A 22,039-nucleotide genomic window follows, 5' to 3' on the forward strand; every position below is an offset into this window, starting at 1 on the left:
GGGGGGGGGGGGGGGGGGGGGGGGGGGGGGGGGGGGAATGGGATAGGCTGGTGATGGGTATTAAGGAGGGCACGTATTGCATGGTGCACTGGGTGTTATATGCAAGTAATGAATCATGGAACTCTAGGGATGTACTGTATGGTGACTAACATAATATAATAAAAATATTATTTTAAAAAATAAAAATAAAAAAATAAAAACTTAACCAACTGGATGGATTTTTTCACATATAATTTGCTGTAACCTGACTTCAGTGCATTAGTTTTACAATACTCTAATCCATTCTCTATAGCCATAGTGAACTTTCAAAAATGCAAACCTTTTCAGTATTCCTCTTACTAAAGCCCTTGGGTATCTTCACCTTTCTTTATGACAGAGTCTAAAATTCTTCACAGGGTTTACATGCCCTCTAGAATTTCCCCTTGCCTATCATGTTAGACTCACTTTATGTCCAATTTCCTCATTGCCCTCTCTGCTCCAAGAAAGCTCCTCTGGGCTTTCTTCCCTAAGTGTTTCTTGAATACTTGATTCTGGACCTTTGGACAAGCAATTACCTGTGCATGCAACACCGCTATCTTCCCTTTCCCCATTGCCCAACTTATCCTTTAGGTGTCAGTTTACACTCTATCATTTCTGGAAATATTTTCTGAGCACCTTAGACTAGGTATGTCTCAGTATTTCCATAGGACACAGTGCTGTACACTTTCACAGACATAAGTTGTGTTTAATGTCTGACTTTCTTTTTGAATTTAAGGTTGTGGGAGGCAAGGAACATATTTGTCTTTATTGTATGCAAAATAATACAGTAATTATTTATTTAGAATAATACCTGAAATTAACCATTGCACAAAACTATTTGCCGGATAAACAAATGAATGAATGAATGATCAAATAGTAGAGGCTCTTTTTTAGCTGACCTCAAAAATCCAAAGTGTGGGTAGAAGCTATTGTTTGCCTTCTGAATCTGATACTTAGTTATTACATTCCTTAGAGCACAGAAAAGAGAGATAGGGTAATTATGTTAAGAATAATTAAGATTCCCAACAAAATTGCCAGTCAATTTCTTTTACAGAAAAATCCATCTCATCAATTTTGTGTCTTGAAAGCAGCCATTTCAAATGTCTAAGCTTAAAAAAATGTAGAAAACCTTAAACAAAAGTTCTAAATATCTGTGTGTTTTAGTACTCCATGGATATTTTGTTAACTGCTGCTGAGTGTGTTCTGGGAATGAGATTACAGGCGACTTTTGAAGTACATTGATCCTTGAACAATGTAGGGATTAGGAGCACCAACACCCCCCTACCCCCACCACCATGTAGTTGAAAATCCATATATAACTTTTGACTCCACAAAAATTTAAACTACTAATAGCCTACTGTTTACCAGAAACATTACTGATAACATTAGCAGCCTATTAACATATATTTTGTATGTTATATGTATTATATACTGTGTTCTTGCAATAAGTAAGCTAGAGAAATGAAATGTTACTAAGAAAAATCATAAAGAAGAGAAAATTCATTTACAGAGCTGTACTCTAAAAAATCTGCATGTAAGTGGACCACACAGATTGTGTGGTCAACTGTGTTGTTCAAGGGTCAACTGTATTTTGAGACCTTACTTAATGCCCTTTTTTGTGTGGCTGTTGCTAACCACTCAGGTCTTGTAGGCTGAATTTGTCAGAGTGCTCTTTGATGAAGTTTTTTTCCTGAGGATTCTCAAAATTCTCAAGCTTGGTGTTGGAATCATGAATACATAGAAACTTAAGCTGTTCGGGGTGCCTGGGTGGTGCAGTCGTTAAGCATCTGCCTTCAGCTCAGGGCGTGATCCTGGTGCTCTGGGATCGAGCCCCGCATCAGGCTCCTCCACTAGGAGCCTGCTTCTTCCTCTCCCACTCCCCGTGCTTGTGTTCCCTCTCTCACTGGCTGTCTCTCTCTGTCAAACAAATAAATAAAATCTTTAAAAAAAAAAAAAGAAACTTAAGCTGTTTAAAACTTGTTTTATGATGCCCCCACTCTTTTTACAAAAATTCCAGTTCGCAGCCTAATTTATTATTTTCTTCAGTCCTGTCCTTGTGAAGTGAAGGGAAATCTGCAATTCTATTCTGGTGGTACGACATGTCTTTTAAGGAGAAGAAATCACCCTCCCCAAACAATGAGGAGTAAGAGGCATTTTTTAAAAATAATCTATTTTCTAATCATAAAAGCGTTTTTTTAAGCTTGAAAGGAAGAGTTAAAGTCGCTGTTGCTGATCTTTCAATTTTCAACTGTGTATTGGAATAGCAAAGAGAACCCAGATCATGCTGTGATTCTGATGTCTGCACTCCATATGAATGACCAAACTCATTTTCTGGAAAAACTGATAATAATCAACATTTGTCATATGAATTTGGATGATCAAAAAAAATCAGTTGTTATTCTGTTCATTCATCCTTGACTGATTAGGCAATTCAAATGAGAAGTCAGACAGAAAGTGATGTGCATATTAATGATTAATCATTCACGAAAAATTTTAAGTGCACACGAGATTCCAGAAAAATAATTTTGTAGTAAATTACTTGAAAACATACAGGGAAAATGGATAAATATATGACATGGGAGCGTTGCTTTTTTAAACTGTTTTAAATCATTTTATAAGTGCCATAAATGCTGCTTTGAAAACTATTGAGGAGGCCCAAAGGTATGCATATGTGTATCCTTTAATTAAAGTGATCTTTTTAGCTAGATTTTTCTATCCCACTAATCTCTGGCTCACAAAACACTTGATAAAACATTGTGTACCTTCTAAAGCCCAGAGATTTTAGTTGTGCAATTTCCTAAAATGTTTATGTATGGTATGTATGGGGATACACATAAGGGCATCAAATTTAAGCAAGTTTTTGGAATCTTTAAGGAACTCATGTGACTGGGCATACAGGGCATGTGTTCTGGGGGCAGATGTATCCAAATGTAACAGACTTGCAGGTATTCTGCTCTTGGCTGTTGATTAACCATGCCATTTCTACCATTTTTCCCCTAATTTAAATTTGAGGCAATTCCTCCGCAGCCTCTGATTTAGACTCATGATTTTACTTTGCTCTGTGTTCCTTACTTCATACTCCGTCCTTTTATTTTAACCTACCTTTTACTCCAGATTCAAAGCCTTCTGTTAATTAACCTTAACTACTGATCCTGTTTTCTTCTTATTGTTTTTTTTTTTTTTTTTTTTTTTTTTTTTTTTTGCTTAACTCAGAGGTAGATTTACCTTGAAAGTAATGAAGCTTAAACTTTAGGTCTGTCATTTGATTTGCATGGGTCCCATCCAAGACCCAGGGAGAAGCCCTAGAAATGAATTCACATGCTCATAGTTCTGTAAAATTTGCAAAAGTGAGCTATTTTGACTGTGATCACTTTTTTCCCCCTTTGCCTGCCAATTTCCTTTACTTACATTTCACTTTTGTGGCACCTGAAATTGGAGTGGCTTTAGGCATTTTGGGGATTCAGTGTGTGGAAAATTGTATTAGAGATACATTTCAGTTTGGTCTAGTGAGATATAATTTTTGGTTCTTAGTCCCTGCTACATATGCAAGTTACTGCTTGTTATGCTTGTGTATGAATGGGTATCAGGAATAGCCCTACCACACAGAGTGGACTCAACAGTGTTTTGACATAAAGAAACAGAACCAGAGCTCTTATCACCATATACAACCATTCTATGGCAAGCTGGTACCAAACACGGGTGGGCTGTGGACTGGCACTTACTTTAGAATGTATAGAGAGAGTTAAATCTGCGGAAGAGTTTTCCAAATCTTATAGCTCATAGGTGAAAGATATGTGGATATGGGTTTTCCCAAATTTGACAGGAATCCTGAAAATTTATGTTCTGCTAATAATAATGTTATGAAGCTAAAAAATATTTCAAAATTATTAAGAATAATTAAAAAATTCTACCAACCAAGTTCAAGAGAAGACTCTATTCTGTCAATAAAAAAATAATATAAAATTACTGTCATGCAAAGAAGTGGAAATATATAAGAAATTCAGGACAAATTCTATAAAAATAAATATTATAGATGTACTTAGGCAACTAATAAAAGTACTGTAACATTTTTTTTTCTGGATTTTGTGGTGATTTAAAACCATCCAGATTTTAAAAATTATAATTCGTGGTGCTTTCGTCTCTTTCTAAATAACTGCAATTAACTCTTGAACACACAAGTTTAAACTCTGCAGGTCGACTTATACACACTTTTTTTTTTATAAATACAGTATAGCACTGTAAATATATTTTCTCTTTGTTAGGATTTTCATAATGTTTTATTCTCTTTGTTTATCCTAAGAATACAGCATGTAATACATATAACATGCAAAATATGTGTTAATCAACTGTATATGTTTAATCAGTAAAGTTTCTCATCAAAAGTAGACTATTTTGTACAAAAGTTTTGGGGTAGTTAAAAGTTATATGTGGATTTTTGACTGTGTGGGGGGTCAGTGCCCCTAACCTTTGTGTTGTTCAAGGGTCAACTGTATTCCCATTTGTACTCATTTTTTAATTTGTAAATTTGTGTTCTTTTTTATTTATGTGTAAGACAACAAAACCTGGAACAGCCCCTGCCTTAACTCAATTAGCCTAATAACTGAAGATAAATGAAAATCACTAGAAGATTTGACTTGGTGTAGTGGCTAAGTGCCTAAGTAGATGGCGACCTGGACTCCAGAGTGAGACTGCCTGGTATAAAATCCTGGCCCTGCTATTTATCATCCATGTGACCTTGGTCAAATTACTTGACATATATAAGAGTCTCTCATTTTAAAAGGAAGAAATTGGATTAGAAAATGTAATTCCTTATAATTGTATGATAATATACATAAAATAAAATATAGTGGGAAATCAGCTAATTAATAGAATATCCATGTTGAAAGGAAGCTTGATTTCCCATAATTTTCCATCAGCCTTGTGGATTCCTCACTGCTCCTTCAGGTGTACATGCTGGTCCATGTGGAAACTATACCTCATGTGAGAACTGACCTGTTCTCCTATTCCTTAAACTACTATAGTTATACTTTTTGTTTTCTTTTTTTAGTTATGCTTTTATTGACTTTATTTATGTATACTCTAAGTAAGATTTAGTTTGAACAAACTGCTCTGTGACTGTTTATGTATGTGTTTTTGAATATGACTGCTCTTGTACAATCCTTGTATAAAGAATCACATGATAGTATTAGTGAAAATATTAAAAATTGAAACAAGTGGTAATCTAGTCTCTATTTGACCTGACTCTTATACACAGAAATGATAAAATGTTATTTAAAAGAAAACAAAATAAAACTGACCACAGCAGATTCTGCCTTCTAGACCAGAAATTAAGTATTCAGTGAAAATAGGAAAACAGCAAGAAACTACTGGGAGAAACATAAGCTTTCCCAAATTCTCAGGGATATTAGAGGATTATCAAATTTTCAACAGCACATGAGACTGAGCCTCCTGTTGATTTCTGTTTAGTTGGTTATTTTTAACCATTATTAAAAGAAAGTGTGAACCCAAACAGCAGGAGAATTTTGACAGGGAACTAACACTTGAATTCTGTGTGTGTGTGTATATATATATATACACACACACACATATGTGTATATATCCCCAAGGATCTGTTTTATTGTTTTTAATATTTTTAATTGTACCTTTTAATTAGAAAAAAATTGACCTCTTTATAGCCTCTATCCATAATTGCCAAACAGAATAATCTTAACCCTTCTTTCCTTTGACAGCTCTTCAAATTAATGAATCAACTCTATCTCCAAATATCTTTACTTTCAATTAAAAATGATTGTTTTATAACAGGACCTAGAGATATTTTCTTTGATGTTTATAAGTCCTTGAGAAGTAAAAAAAAATAATTAAGATCTCTGACGTTTACTTTCATTTTAGAGACCTTCATGGGCGTTCTGGCAACCCTTCCTGAATGAAATCTTGCAATCAAAATTACTCCTGGTTTTTTGGTTTGTTTTTCTTTTCTATTTGACCTCACAAGAACAGGAAGCTGTCTTTTTCTTTTCTTTTCTTTTCTTTTCTTTTCTTTTCTTTTCTATCCTATTCTTTTTTTTTTTTTTAAGAGATTTTTTTTTAAGAGGGAGAGAGAATGTGTTGTGACCTGGCCAGCCAGGATAGGGCAGGGGGTGGGGGCAGAGGGAGAGGAAGAGAGAGAATCTTAAGCAGGCCCATGCCCAGGGTGGAACCTGATACTGGGCTCCATCTCATGACCCTGAGATCATGACCTGAGCTGAAATCAAGAGACTTGACTGAGCCACCCAGGCGCCCTAAATAGGAAGCTGTCTTAACAAAATTTCTAATACCTAGATAGTCAGATAGTTCTTCAGATTAAACAGCTTAGGTATTTTAAATTAAGTGTAAATAAATAAATAATTAATAGACTATGCAGTTGCCAAGCTATATGCAACAATTTAGAATGATAGTTTAATGGCTGAAGTAACATATACTTGATAATTATTATTTCACGTATGGCCTAGTGTACAGTTATCTCGTTTTAAAGGAAGAGGAAACCAGGTGATGTTAATAACTGATGAGATAACTTCACACTTTAAAATCAGTGATGTAAAGGAAACAATCTTAAAGAAGATAGTGATTTCTGAATCATTAAGTTCGGGTTCATAAAACAGAATATCTGCAGTGAATATTTTAATTATGATATTTTTCAATTATAAAATCAGATCATTAAGATTCAGTTATAATCTTGCCCCTAGAGAATTTCTGATATATTTGCAATCATGCAATGTATGCCTTAATAACATGTCACCAATACTGCAGGTTTCTCTTTCTACATAGGAATCTGCATTATTTCCCTGATTCTGTAATAACCTAAATATTATCTTCTTGAAAACATGCAAATACTTTAACTTTCTCTATTTTCAACTTTTAATATATTACCTAAAGCTATCATGTGTACCTTTGCACATATAATATTTGGCTCTGTTTTAAATGAGAAAATTGTGTACTTTTTTTTCCCATTATAGAACTCATTAACTTATTTTGAGTGTCTGGAATCATTCTATTTAAATTTTTGTGTGTGTGTGTTTCTGCATCTGTGTGTTTGTGTGTGGTGTGTTAGCAGCATGATTTGTTCATCACTCAGCAATTTTTAGTATTTCAGTTTCTTTTTTATTATTATTAGCTATGTGTCCTTGAGGAAATTAACCTCTTTGATCCTCAGTTTAAATATTATTTCTTACAGCATATTCCCCTTGTTTTATCCCCTTATTTGTACTTGACTGCTCTGATTTACTCTTAGTTTATTGGCAAACATCCTACCCAAGTTTAATGGCTGTGTTTATGTATTCTGAATATAAGTTGATTATATTTCTTCGGCAAAATTTTCAGCACATGCAGACCAACTGTTCCTCTAGCTAATGCCAGAAAGACACAGTAATCCTTGAATATACTTGCACCACCTCTTGGGAAAAATAATTGTGACTGGAGTAACTCTGGAAGACTAAATATTTTTACTAAACAGTCCTTAAGTCCTTGAAGAAAAATCATATAAATCAGCCAGTATAGGAAGCTAAACTACATGTATCCTCAACATTTAAGTTAAATGGAACCTGTATAAGAAGACATATAATATCGTTATGAGGAAAATGCAAATATTTTTAATTTTAACTCTAATCTAGTAGATGGAAGACTGTTAGACTACAGTTGTAGAAAAATGCAGAAGCTCCGTTTCATTTGCACATCTGAGTAAATGTGAGTGAACTAGTATTAGGGATATAAAGTCCTTAAGAGAGCCCTAACCAGTGTCCCATTGCCTCAGAAATATTCACCGAAGCAGGCAAAATCTCTCATACCACAAGAAATGTGAAGAATTAGCCAAGAGTGAAAAAGTCAACAGGTTTATAAGAGCTTAACAAAAATCTAGATGATGTATACCTATGACTGGAAACATTTAGGAATTCAGTGGATGCCAGCATGGATACCAATGGTTATACATGATAGTTTCAATTCATCAGATGCCAAGGTGCATAGATACTGGTCATCAGAAGCCAGCTACGTAACTTGTCATGACTCTATAAGCTCTTAGGTTTGACATAATCACCAGGAAAAGAGGTAAAAAGGAAAATCCTGAAATTATTTTGTTTCCAACTAATATGTTTCTAAATACTTAGAATATACTAACATTTTGCTTTTTGCAGGGTTAAGTACCTTTATTTAATTGGGAAAATGTAATAGACCTGGATTTAGAGCTAGAAATAGACATATAGAGGTGGCTAAATGAAAATTCAAGAGAATAACATTTTCTTTCACACCATTGTATGTGGTCTGATAACTCATAATGAAAATAATGACACTATTAATTAAGAAAAACAACTCCTTTCTACTTATAATAGCTTGGGCACTATAGTTTTCCTAACATCTTTCAATGTATGATTTTTTTTTCTTTCTATTAATCTAATTTCTTTCCTAAGAGCTTTTGTATATCGAGTAGGTATGATGTATGTAAAAAATATTCCTGACAAGTGGCAAAGGTAGAAATTGAGAGAGAGGTGAGGGAAGGCCATGTTTAAAGAGAGGGAGTGAAGGCCAAGCTTTCAGACATAATGTCTTGATTTATCATCTTGAGGATGATAAACACAGGAGTGTATGTTGGAATCAAATGAAACGTTTCATGGGAATTTCGGAACTGTAGACTGTGTTGATCATTTGTTAGGGTTTCTGATCTGTCTCCAATATCTTTTGCATACCAGTAACCAAATCCAAGTTCTGTTCTAGACATTGTTTTTAAGTCCTTGTTTACTTCTTCTCCCTGTGCCTGCCTCTCTCTTAATGTAGGATACCTTAAGTTATTCTGTAACAATAGGCTTGGCTGAGAAGGCAAAGCTTCTAATTAGACCTTTGGCACAGGGTTAAGTGCCTTTATTTAATTGGGAAAATGTAATAGACCTTTGATAGTCAAATTTGTTTCAATTTTTGTTGTTGCATGGAATCAAGAAGCACTTGGCTTTTACATTTATGCCCCACATTTCTAGATCTTCTCTAGTGCTTTTTGTTTATGCTTGAAAACCGTCCAATTGTAGGCACCTGATAATACATTGCATCAAAGAAGTAACATTGAGCAAACAAAACATAGTAACTTTCTGGCCCTTTCCAACTACTTTTTGTGAAACAGTGGGTTTCCTAGGTACTTGGCATGCCTTCCAAATTATTTCGGGCAACTAATATATCAAATGTTTTGCCTTTTTTTTTTTTTTGTCTGTGATATTATTATTATTATTTTTTTTTTTTTTTTTTACCACCTCCTGTTTCATTGCTAAATCAATGATACATATTTTAGGTTTTGGTTGTAGTATCATGCTATTTAATAACACTCGTCTTTATTACTGCATCTGAAGTACACACTTTTAAATGATGTTAACTAGGAAGCCAGTTTTCTCAAGACTATTTAAGACTATCTGCTACATTAGTATTTTTCTAACTTTGTTTTTGCTAGAACGCACAACAAAAAGCACAATATATATTGTCACCTAGTAAACATGCCCACACAATCACATGCACACCAGGGGGCTCAACTGGACATTACATCTAAACTGGGACTATTTCTGCCAAACCTGCATTTGTGAGTATCCCAATTCCCTTTCTGCTGCTAAACTGATTTTTCACAATAGATTATTAAAAGTTGCTTTAAAAATACTGAGCATTTAACAATGGTATGATAGATTAGTCTCTTGAGAACGTAGGATCAACATGAATTTTGTATCTTTATTATGGTATTATATTTATTAAACAATGAATTTAATGATTAAAGCAAATAAATATCATCCATCATATGATGACTGTGTTTTATTTAAAATTGCATGTGCATTTTTTCAGTTAAAATATTTATCAAATGTTAAGTTGTAGCTTCATTTGATCTAACTTTAATAGTACTTGGAAAGGATCAAAAGTATACACTGGATAAAAAAAATCAATCTTTTTACTATATGAAAGAGGTCTTTATTATTATAATGACTAATAATAAAAGATACATTCTTACAATTGAAGCACCAAGTTTTCTATAAAAAGAAGGTAAAGGCACTATGTGATTTCCTGAAGTTTAAAGTTTTATGAATGTGCATCTTAGTGCTGGAAGGAGAATAAATTCTAAAGTTGATTACCAAGACAAAAACAGAGTATCATCATAGGTATCCTTAAGCAAACCTTAAATAAAAAAGAAATGCAAATTTGAAAGCTCAAAAATCAAGAATTTTTGGTTTGTTTCTTTGTAATTAAGCTGCATTCTCTTAATTTGCAATCTTTTTGATGTTGTTTTTAAGGCCCGTTTATAGGACATTGCATGAACACAAAACTGTGTGGAAAATGCTGAAAACAATTCCAGATTTGACCTGTCAGCTACCTGAGGAGCATCTGAAAACACTTAGTAAGAGTGTCATTTCCGAAACCTGGGTAAAAGGCAGCACAGGTAACAGACTAATCTGGGGGGAATTTGGCAACATAAAATCTATGCCACTATTTTGAGTTCTCTATAGTATTGATATTTTCACTTGATATGTTAAAAATGTGCTGTTTGGGTGTATTTTGTTTGTAGTTATAAATATTGAAATGAATAACATTCCACTTTTAGTGCAGATGTTTTAAAGATATACACCAGTGTTTTCTCTACCTTGAGCATGCATCAGAATCACCCAGAGGACTCAAACTGCTGTGTTCAGTTCTAAAGTTTCTGGTGTGGTAGTTGTGGGATGGGGCTTAATTGCATTTCCAATAATTTTCCAGGTGGTACTGCTAGTCTGGGGACCATACTTTGAAAACCACTCATTGATATACACATTTAATGACAGTCTAGCATTGGATTTCATAGTTATGACAGCAAATTATCATAGCAGTCATTTGATTTATCCAGATACTGACCCAGGTATTGGCACAAAACCTCTCCAGACAGATTTTGGTTTCCCAATTTTAAATTTCTAGTCCCTTTACCAAGGATACATTGGATACATTAATAGAAGTATTTTATATTGTAATTTTTGAGGGGTATAAAAATATACACACACACAGAGTCACACACACACCTAGCCCAACAGAATTCAACACCATTTTTGCATTTGTCAAATACCTATTAGAAAAGCAGAATTAAGTTAATTTAATATATTCTTTATGTCAGGGGATAGTCCTTATTTATTCATCATAGACACAAATAAAAGTAGATATTATTATTATTATTCACAATTAAGAACCCTAAGGCATAAAATATCATGTAGAATATTCCTGATTAGAATTGAATTTCAAACACACTTCAACTAATTCTCTGTCCATTATGCCACTGTTTTTATAAAGTGGTTCATCAGGATCATGACTTAAAAATCTAACTGTAATTTCAGAGAACATGTGTCTCTTGAAATATGTCATCTGTCTGTTGACATATTTCAAGACTTTTCCCCCAGTGGTCATCTCTTATAATTAGTTTCATTTAATCTGACATCAAGCAGTGAAAATTAAATCATAGGAGTTTTGCAAAGGATAAAATGATTTTGAAAGGCAAGAAAGAACATTCAACTTGCTTTGCATTAACTTGAGGATAATAATTTAAAAATTAATTTGTTTTTATCATAAATCCCTGAAATTATATTTATTATGGTAAAAATGTGGAAACAACTTAGATGACCTTTAATAGAAGATAGATTACAATGTGATACATCTCTTCTGTGGAGTAAAAGACAGACTACCTTATGATACCTGTATTCAATGAAATTCTAGGCTGTTGTTAAGAAGAATGAGGTAGATCTCTCTGTATATTGACATGGAAACTTATTAAAGACAGTAGATAAAAATAGAGCAATTGTGGAGTTATATAAATAATATGGTTATATTTTCACATATTTATGAAAACCTGAAGTAGATCCAGAAAAGCAGACCAAAATATGTATATTAAAAACTGTTACTTTGGTGGAGGGGAGAAGAATTGAGGGATAGTGAAGAATTAACTCTTTCTTCTACATATATTTGTGTTGTTTTCACAATAAAGGTATATTCATGGATTAGTGTTTTGTAACTACATATTTGTTTTTTTCAAAAAGGTTTTAAAATTACAATTGGAAGCAAAAACTGTATTCTGATGGTACCTTATAACTTGGGTGATTGACTATTAAAATGTGAACTTTCATTCCTTGACAAATATATATCAACTTTAATTTGATCTTTCATATTAAATAAGGCTTTTCAATTCATATTTCAATAGAGCATATTTTCAAACACTTTATAAAAAATGTAGAAGTCTCTGTCTTTACATATACCTGTGTGAAAATCCTTCTCTTGAGTTTTTAAGACGTCTGATTCAGACAGTCCAGATCTGTTTCACTATCAAAGCAGTCAGCTCATTAAATATATGACCTTTGTAAATCTCTTCATTCATCCAACTTAAAAAACAGGTGCAACCAAGTGTCTTTCTCTCTTTATTTACTCACGTGTGCCTTTCACCCCCTCTGCTCTTATTTAAAGTATTCCCCCTAGTAGCCCCTCATCACCAGGCTGCTGACTCCAATCTGTGGCTGAGGCTTTGGTTTCCCTCCTGCACTTCCACATAGCTGTTTGTATCTTCTGGTCTCTTCTGGCAGGTTCTTTGGAGTTTTGTTATTTAAGGCAGCTTCCTAAAATCCCCATTACTCACTAGGCCTCTCACTCAGCTTTCTTAAACAATAGAATATTAACAGGATAACAATATTATGATTTTAAGTACTGGCTAACACATATACATATCTCAGTGAAAATGGTACTACAACATAATTACTATAATAAGATTACTTATATACCATATTATTTATTTTCTATGTTAATATTACTTTGTCTAAATATTACCTATATTGCTGTAATAAAAATACTGTATAAGCTATATATTGTGTATAATAATCACTCTCTGTATGCTAATAGATATATTGTCAAAGATGTATGTTACTTAATTCAAGTGATTTCAAGAGTTTTCCATTGGATCTCTTACATTATGGCCTGAGCAGCAGGCATTTTTATGATTGGCAACCTAAAGCTCATGAAAGCTAGGAGAATTAACTTACTTCAGAATTCAGTTTAGTGGCTAACATGGAATTAGATCCCAGATCAAAATTTTATTACTGTCTACCCTTATATTAACATTGATAGATTTCCATGAAATAATTACTATAAGGGATTTTTTCTCTTATATCTTTATCATCTTTACTGTTTTCTTTTTGAAGTCCATTAAGTCTTATGGAATTATTTCTCTTTTATTTCTTTCATTTTACTCCCACCTTTTATGAGGTTATATCTTAAAAACACTATAGTTCTTCATTTAAATAAACTTGTATTTATTTTTAATGCTGAAAAATATTTTTATGTCACTAAATTTTAACATTTCTTTAGCCTGTATAGACTTTCTTTTCTGTGGTGGTTTAAATTTCATATAACATATAAAAACACAGTAGCCATATCTCATAAATTTAGTGGGCATCTTTTCCATAAGTAAATTAACCATAATTCAAATAATATGCTCTTGTAATAGAAATAGGCAAATATTTAGGCCTATCATAAAGATTAAGGTTCTCTTAAAGGCAAACATGCCCTGAAGAACATGCATTGATCCTAAAGTATGGATATACTTTCACTGCAACTAAGGTGGTATTCCCTGTGATTCATGCAGATTTGTCCTTGAAATCTGGCCAGAAACCTTTTTCAGTCTTTATCTGCATTGTGAGGACCCAGTTCCATTTCTGTCTTTCCCTAGCCAAGAGATGATTGTGAGGCTTTGAGAAAATTAATGCAAACAAAAGCAAAAACTCTTCAATCACTTAACCATACTAGAAATCCTTGCCATGATATTTATTTCTCTAATGTTGCCATGGAATCTTACTTTCTCAATAGTGAAACTTATAACCAGAGATGATGTTAGAATTATTCAACACCTGATCAGAATGTGTGCCACCCAAGCACAACAAATTCTTGCTCTGAGCATTTGATACAGGAGTATTAGTAAGTAATACCGGTATAGAAGCTCCATTTGCATAACTTTCTCCACTTCTGTTATTGGAATATTTTCAATTAATAAAAAAACGACTGGGGTGCCTGGGTGGCTCAGTGGGTTATGCTGGCCAACTCATGGTTTCAGCCTAGTTCATGATCTCAGGGTCATGAGATTGAGCCCCACATTGGGCTCTGTGCTCAATGCAGAGTCTGCTTAAGACTCTTTTCCTCTTTCTCTGCCCCTCCCCTCGCTCATGTGTGTGTTTTCTCTCTAACATAAATAAATAAATCTTTAAAAAAACAAAAACAGAAACAAAACAACTTCTTTTCAGGTTTCTTTATATAATTGCATTCCTTAGTATCTAGAAATTTATATATTTTTAAAAAATCTACCTGATTTTAATGAGAAAATAATCAGAATATAACTAATATTTTTTAGCCTCTCTAGACTAATTCTTGGATTGCCATATCTCAGAAGAGTAGACAGCTTTGTCAAATTATGAGGAGTTATTTTTAAATAAAGCTTTTTATGAACTTTTGTTATATGTGCAAAAAAGGCAATGTTGTATTGTGCTAAATGCTTAGGAAGGAAAATTACATAGAACTGGTTTCTGTTTCCTGAAGTAATATAAACATAAATTAATTTAATTAACAACCATTTATTGAGTGTTTGCATGTGACTATCTCTGGAACATATTTTCTAGTGTGAGAAAACAGGAAATAAACAAATAGCAAATTAAAACATAATTTCAGGAGATATGTTCTATGAAAAAGTAAAGCACAGGAATAAGGAAGGGCTAGAAATTTTTAAATGATGACAATAATAATTATGTATTTTGTTTTTTCATTGTTTTATTTTTTTAAGTTTTTGTGTTAATTCCAATTAGTTAAAATACAGTGTTATATTAGAAAATTCCATAATTGTAATTCAACAATCCCAAACATCACCAAGTGCTCATCACAACAAGCGCATTCCTTAATCCCCATCACCATTGAACCTATCCTCCCACCTACCTGCCCTTTGGTAACCATCAGTTTGTTCTCTATAGTTAAAAGTCTGTTTCTTGGTTTGCCTCTCTCTCTTTCTTTTCCTTTGCTTGTTTGTTTTGTTTCTTAAATTCTGCGAGTGAGATCATATGATATTTGTCTTTCTCTGACTGACTTATTTTGGTTAGCATTGTACTCTCTAGCTCTATCCATGTTGTTCCAAATGGCAAGATTTCATTCTTTTTTTTATGGCTGAATAATTTTCCATTGTGTGTGTGTATGTGTGTGTGTGTGTGTATACATATATTACACTATATCTTCCTTATCCATTCATCATTGGACAGTTAGGTTGCTTCCATAGTTTGGCTATTATAAATAATGCTGCAATAAACATAGGGGTGCTTGTATCCCTTTGAATTCGTGTTTTTGTAATTTTTGAGTAACTACCAAGAAGTGCAATTACTGTTTCAGAGAGTAGTTCTAATTTAACTTTTTGAGGAATATCCATAGTCTTGTGCACAGTGAAAATTGCACCAGTTTCCATTCCCACCAACATTGCAAGAGGGTTCCTTTTTCTCCACATCCTCACCAACAATTGTTGTTTCTGGTGTTTTTTATTTTAGCCATTCCAACAGGTGTGGGGTGATACCTCATTGTTCTTGATTAGCATTTCCCTGATGATGAGTGATGTTGAGCATCTTTTCATGTGTCTTTTGCTGTTTTGTATGTCTTCTTTGGAGAAATTGATAAACCTCTAGCCAGACTAACCAAAAGAGAGGGAGAGAGACAGAGAGAGGACCCAAATAAACAAAATTACTAATGAAAGAGGAGAAAAAAACCATCAACACCACAGAAATACAAACAGGAATAACAGAATATTATGAAAACCTATATGCCAACAAATTGGACAACCTAGAAGAAATGGATAAATTCCTAGAAACATAATCTACCAAGACTGAAGCTAAGAAGAAACAGAAAATTTAAACAGATCTATTACCAGCAGTGAAATTGAATTGGTAATCAAAAAACTCCCCCCGCAAAAAAAAAAAAAAAAAAAAAAAAAAAAAAAAAAAGTCCAGGACCAGATGGCTCCCCAGGTGAATTCTACCAGATATTTAAAGAAGGGTTAATGCCTATTCTTTTCAAACTATTCCCAAAAATTAAAGAGGAAGGAAAACTTCCAAATTCATTTTATGAGGCCAATATCCCTGTGATGCCAAAACCAGATAAAGACATCACAAAAAAAGAGAACTACAGGCCAATATCTCTGATGAATATAGATGCAAAAATCCTCAACAAACTATTTGCAAACTGAACTTAACAATACATTAAAAAATCATTCATCATGATCAAGTGAGATTTATTCCTGAGATGCAAAGGTGGTTCAATATTCACAAAACAATTAAAGTGATGCATTGCATCAAGAACAGAAAGGATTAAAAAGAAAAAAAGAAACTTGACCATTTCAATAGATGCATAAAAAGCATTTGACAAAGTACAATACCCATTTATGATAAGAACTCTCTGCAAAGTAGGTCTAGAGGGAATGTACCTCAACATAATAAAGGCCTTATATGAAAAACCCACCTCCAACATCATACTCAATGGTGCAAAACTGAGAGCTTTTCCCGTAAGGTCTGGAACAAGAGAAGGATACCTACTCTCACCACTTTCATTCAACATATTATTGGAAGTCCTAGCCATAGCAGTTAGACAACAACAAGAAATAAAAGGCATCCAAATTGGTGAGAAAGAAGTAAAACTTTTACTATTTGCAGGTCACATGATGTTATAAGTAGGAAACTCTAAAGACTCCACCAAAAAACTGCTAGAACTGATAAATGATTTCAGTAAAGTTGCAGGATACCAAATCAATGTGTGGAAATCATTGCATTTTTATACACTAATAATGAAGCAGCAGGAAGAGAAGTTAAGAATATAAGCTCACTTATAATCGCACCAAAAACAATAAAATATCTACAAATAAACTTAACCAAACAGGTGAAATACTTGTTCTCTAAAAACTATAAAATACTGATAAAAGAAATTGAAGACAACATAAAAAAATGGAAAGACATTCCATGCTCATGGATTGGAACAACAAATATTGTTAAAATGTCTATAGTACCCAAAGCAATCCACAAATTTAAGGCAATCCCTATCAGTACAATTTTTCATAGAATAATTATACATTTTATATAATATTCATTGATCTGGGACTACTCTAAATAATTTTTAAGTACTACCTTGCATAGTAGTTATATGCAAATTTTCAAAATTCTATGACGTGTGGTTATAATCCTCATTTTACAAAAGAGGAACTTGAGAGACCGAGATATTAAGTAAGCTGGACAAGGTAATGCAGATAGAGTGGTCAGATAATACATGCATAGAATGCCTTGCTATGTCAACATGCAAGATAAGAACTGAAAAAAATGACACTGTTAATTTAATATTTGAAAGGCAATGGGACTTTTGAAAGTAACATTTTCTTCAGTGTTTTAGGATGACATTTCCTAAAGAGTGTTCATGGAAAATGGATGTTAAAACAAACAGCTGCAAAAATAAATAAACCAGAGAAGCACTTTTGGAATGGCAGGCTAAGGACCTCCAAAAATCCATAAATGGAATGAACAGACTGGCAAAACTGTCAATATCAACTTTTTCAGAACTCTGGAAAAGACCTACAGCAATCCAGGTGTGTTTATTCCAAAAAAAATAGTGGAATCTTGGTAAGAAGAGTGAGTTTTACAACATTTTGACTTTGCCTCTTCCCATCTCACTGTAACTTAGCTCTGCAGTAACCTGAAAAGCAGCAGCCTTGCAGTTATGGTAGCTGTAAAAACCAGCAGACTAACAGGCACTGGAGTTGGCAGGATAGGTTTGCATCCCTCTTAAAAGTTCCATCCAAGTGATTTGACCTATCTGGTGGCTTCCAGGAATAGGCCCATTCATAGAGCCTGTATATAACAAACACTAATCCCAAAACAAGCAGAGAAGGAAAGAAATAATAAATATTATAATGGACATAAGTGGAATAAAGAATATTAAAACAATAGAGAAAATCAAAACTGAAACTATGTTCTTAGCAAAGAACAACAAAATAGACATTTATCTAGATTTATCAAGAACATTCCAGTTACTAAAATCAGCAATGAAAGAATGAACATCGTTATTAACCTTATAAAAATAAAAAAAAAAAAGATTATAAGGGAATACATTGAATAACTGTATGCCAAAAAGTATATACGTTAGATATAATGAACAAATTTCTAAAATGATACAAACTATCAAAACTGGTTCAAGAAGAAGTAGATCTATCTGAATAGATCTATATCAAATAAATACATTTAACTAGTAATTAAAAATATGCCACAAAGAAAAGCGCAGACCCAGATGGCTTCATATTGAAGTCTACCAAATATTTAAAGGAGCAACAAACAATCTGAAAATAAAATTAAGAAAGTAATTCCATTTATAGTAGCCTCAAAAACATAACCTATTTAGGAATAGATGAAGTATAAATAAATAGAAAGACCTCCAATGTTCATAGATCAAAAGACCTAATATTGTTTAGATGGTAATACACCTAAATTGTTTTACAGTTTTAACACAATCTCTAATGAAAATACCAGCTCTCTTTTTGTAGGGGTTGGTAAGCTGATGCTGAAATTCATATGGAAATTTAGAGGGCCCTGAAAAGCAACTGTTTTAGAAACAAATGACAAAGCTGGAGGACACACACGTCTGATTTTGAAACTTATTACAAACCTACAATTTCAAGGCAGTATAATACTGGCACAAAGATAGACGTAGAGATTAATGGAATAAAATTGAAAGTGCAGAAATAAAGCTTTAATTTCATGCTCAATTGATTTGCAACAAGAGTTCAAGAAAATTCAATTCCAGAAAAGATAATTTTTTCAGCAACTGGTGCTGGCATATCTATATATCCATCCACATGGTAAAGAATGAAGTTAGACCTTTAACTCACACCATATATAATTATTAATCTAAAATGGATCAAAGACCTAAATGTAAGAACAAAACTACAAAACTCTTACAGGAAATTTACAAATTAATCTTTGTGACCATGCATTAAGCTTGGCTTTCTTAAACACAGAAAGCACAAATGACAAAAGAGAAACTAGATAATTTGGATTTTATAAAAATTTAAAATTTTGAACTCCAATGAGCACAATCAAGAAAGATGGAAATGCAACCCTTGGAATGGGAGAAAGTTTTTGCAAATCATATATCTGATTAAAGACTCATATCCAGATTATGAGGAACTCTTACAGCTCAATAATAAAATGGCAATTAACCAAATTGAAAAATGAGCAAACTATCTGAACAGGTACATTTCAAATGATATACAAATGGCCAATAAGCATAATAAAATGCCCAATATCATTAGTCATTAGAAGATTATAAATCAAAACCACAATTATATACCATTCCATACACAAATGGATGATTTAAATATAAAAAATAGACAATAATAAGTGTTGTTTAAGATGTAGGCAAATTGAAACTCTCACGCATTTATGATGGGATAGTGCAATGGTGAAGACACTTTGGAAACTATTTTGACAGCTCCTCGAATGTTAAACATAAAGTTAGCATTTGACCCAGCAGTTCTACTCAGATATACCTGATAAATGGAAACATACATTTATTCAAACTTGTATACAAATGTCCATAGAAGATTTATTCACAATAGCCCCAAAATGGAAACAGCCCAAATTTCCATCAAAAGATGAATGAATTTTTTAAAATGTGCTATATCCTCATAATGGAATTTTATTTGGCAATACTAGGGAATAAAGTACTGATACATGCTACAATCTGGATGACTCTTGAAAACATTATGCTAAATGAAAGAAGCTAGTTACAAAAAAAATGCATATTTATAATTTCATTGATATGAAATTTCTGGAATAGGCAAATTCATTTGAGATAACAGTTAGTGGTTGCCAGGAACTTGGGGGAATGGGGCGTGAGGCATGACTGCTGACTCCCTTTGGGGATAATGAAAATATTCTAACATTAGATTATGATGCTGATTGTACATCTCTTTGAAAATACTAAAAAAAACCCTAATGGATTGTATATTTTAAAAAGAGTGAGTTTCATGGAATTTGAATGTTATCTCAGTAAGTCATTTTAAAACTGGAGGTAAGAAGCACCTGGGTGGCTCAGTCCTTTAAGCATGGGACTCTTGGTTTCCGCGGCTCAGGTCATGACCTCAGCATCGTGAGATTGAGCCATGCATCAGGCTTCATGCTACCCTGTTTTCTTTCTCTGTGGATTTACCTATTTTGGAAAAATCATATGAATAGCATTATACAATGTGTGACTTTTTGTGTACTTCTTTCACTTCACATGTTTTTTTTGTGGTTCATCCACATTGTATCATGTATTTCATTCTTTCTGTGACTATAAGCTATAAACTATTTTTTAAAGTATTTTTTTTTAAACAATTAGAAATCACCGGAGACTACTAATACCTTAATACGTGCCAGCACCTGGAGATCCTGAAATTTGAAGTCAATAAACCTTAATAAATGTTTAACATTAAAAATGAAAAGACCAAACAAACAAATGAGTTTTCTGAGGAAATAGACGTGTGAGAATTCAGACTTCAAAATGCCAGCCTGCACTGAATATTTCCTGTTGGACACTATATAGACACTAAATGACTTTGGAAACAAGTTAACCCTGAGTTTTCTTTCCCCACCTCAGGAAGCAGCTCTGTGCAGCATACCTGGGGGAATACTGCCATAGGAGAAAGAAACTTTCTTATTAGGTTTTTAAAAAAAAGCTTATATTAGAGTAACAATGTTTCATGATGCATAAATTCATTCTACCACCATTAATTATTTGAGAGATATATCTTAGCTTTGTAGCTTTATAGATTTATACTTTTCTTTTGTTTGAAGACTGAAATTCAACTTTCCTAGTTTAGTGAAGGGTTGAACCAGGGCTGGCTTGCTTTCTCTTTCTTTCTTTCTTTTTCTTTCTTTCTTTCTTTCTTTCTTTCTTTCTTTCTTTCTTTCTTTCTTTCTTTCTTTCTTTCTTTCTTTCTTTCTCTCTCTCTCTCTCTCTCTCTCTCTCTCTCTCTTTCTTTCTTTCTTTCTTTCTTTCTTTAAGATTTTATTTCTTTATTTGGCAGAGAGAGAGACAGCCAGCGAGAGAGGGAACACAAGCAGGGGGAGTGAGAGAGGAAGAAACAGGCTTCCCAGCGGAGCAGGGAGCCCAATGCGGGGCTCAGTCCCAGGATCCTGGGATTAGGCCCTGACCCGAAGGCAGACGCTAAACGACTGAGCCACACAGGGGTCCCTGAACCAGGGCTTTTGAACCTGATGCCAACCTTTTTTCTCTTACACCCTTTGCTGGCTCTTTAAGCAAAACATAAAGTAAAATTAAAGTAAAATAAAATAAAATAAATTCCTTAAGTAATTAAACTCCTGCAATTCTACAATATCAAGAAACCGTTTTTAAATGCATATCATCAATAAGCCTTCCCCAAAGCGGTATGTAACATTAACTGATAACACTTCTTTTATGGATAATCTAGAATGTCTGCTCACATGATGCATCATAGAAAGCAGTCTTCCTTTTATGATCTTTTCTAGTGTGAAAACAGTTCTGCATGGTGATGCAGTTATCTACTATCAGAATGGTTCTTGATGTGCTATGTCCTTTTCATGGCACTGGCCTGGATTTAATGTTTAATGTAAATTTTTGTCTTTTGAATGTCTATAGAATATAATGTGACATTTTGTAAAAGTGACACTGACAAGATGATTAAGATGGTTTTTTTAGTAGTAAAGGAAAATAATATAGAAATGTTTATTTTAAAACTTAGAACATTGAAAAATGTGATTATAGGGAAGATAATGGTATTTAGTTTTCATAAGCCAGAAGTTAGAAGATGTAAAATAATAAAAGTTACTTAAGTGATGTATTGGCCCCCAGCTTTGTGTTTTGTAGAGGAAATGAGTCAAATCATCACTCAGTTTTATATCCATAATTTTTTCCCATGAAATTTAAAAATTTACTACAATTTATACAT

At 33.2% G+C, this 22,039-nt stretch overlaps 1 protein-coding gene across 1 annotated transcript in view; it reads left to right on the forward strand.

The window, feature by feature from the left end:
* Positions 1–22,039, forward strand: part of CNBD1 (cyclic nucleotide binding domain containing 1) — a 327,265-nt gene that overhangs the window by 203,196 nt on the left and 102,030 nt on the right. Inside the window, exon 5 of the mRNA XM_008689174.1 lies at positions 10,302–10,447. Within this exon, the coding sequence (XP_008687396.1) occupies positions 10,302–10,447 (146 nt within the window). The remainder of the gene's footprint in view (positions 1–10,301; positions 10,448–22,039) is intronic.

The sequence above is a fragment of the Ursus maritimus genome, unplaced genomic scaffold (assembly GCF_017311325.1).
Source record: "Ursus maritimus isolate PB19 unplaced genomic scaffold, ASM1731132v1 scaffold_9, whole genome shotgun sequence".
Lineage (NCBI taxonomy): Eukaryota > Metazoa > Chordata > Mammalia > Carnivora > Ursidae > Ursus > Ursus maritimus.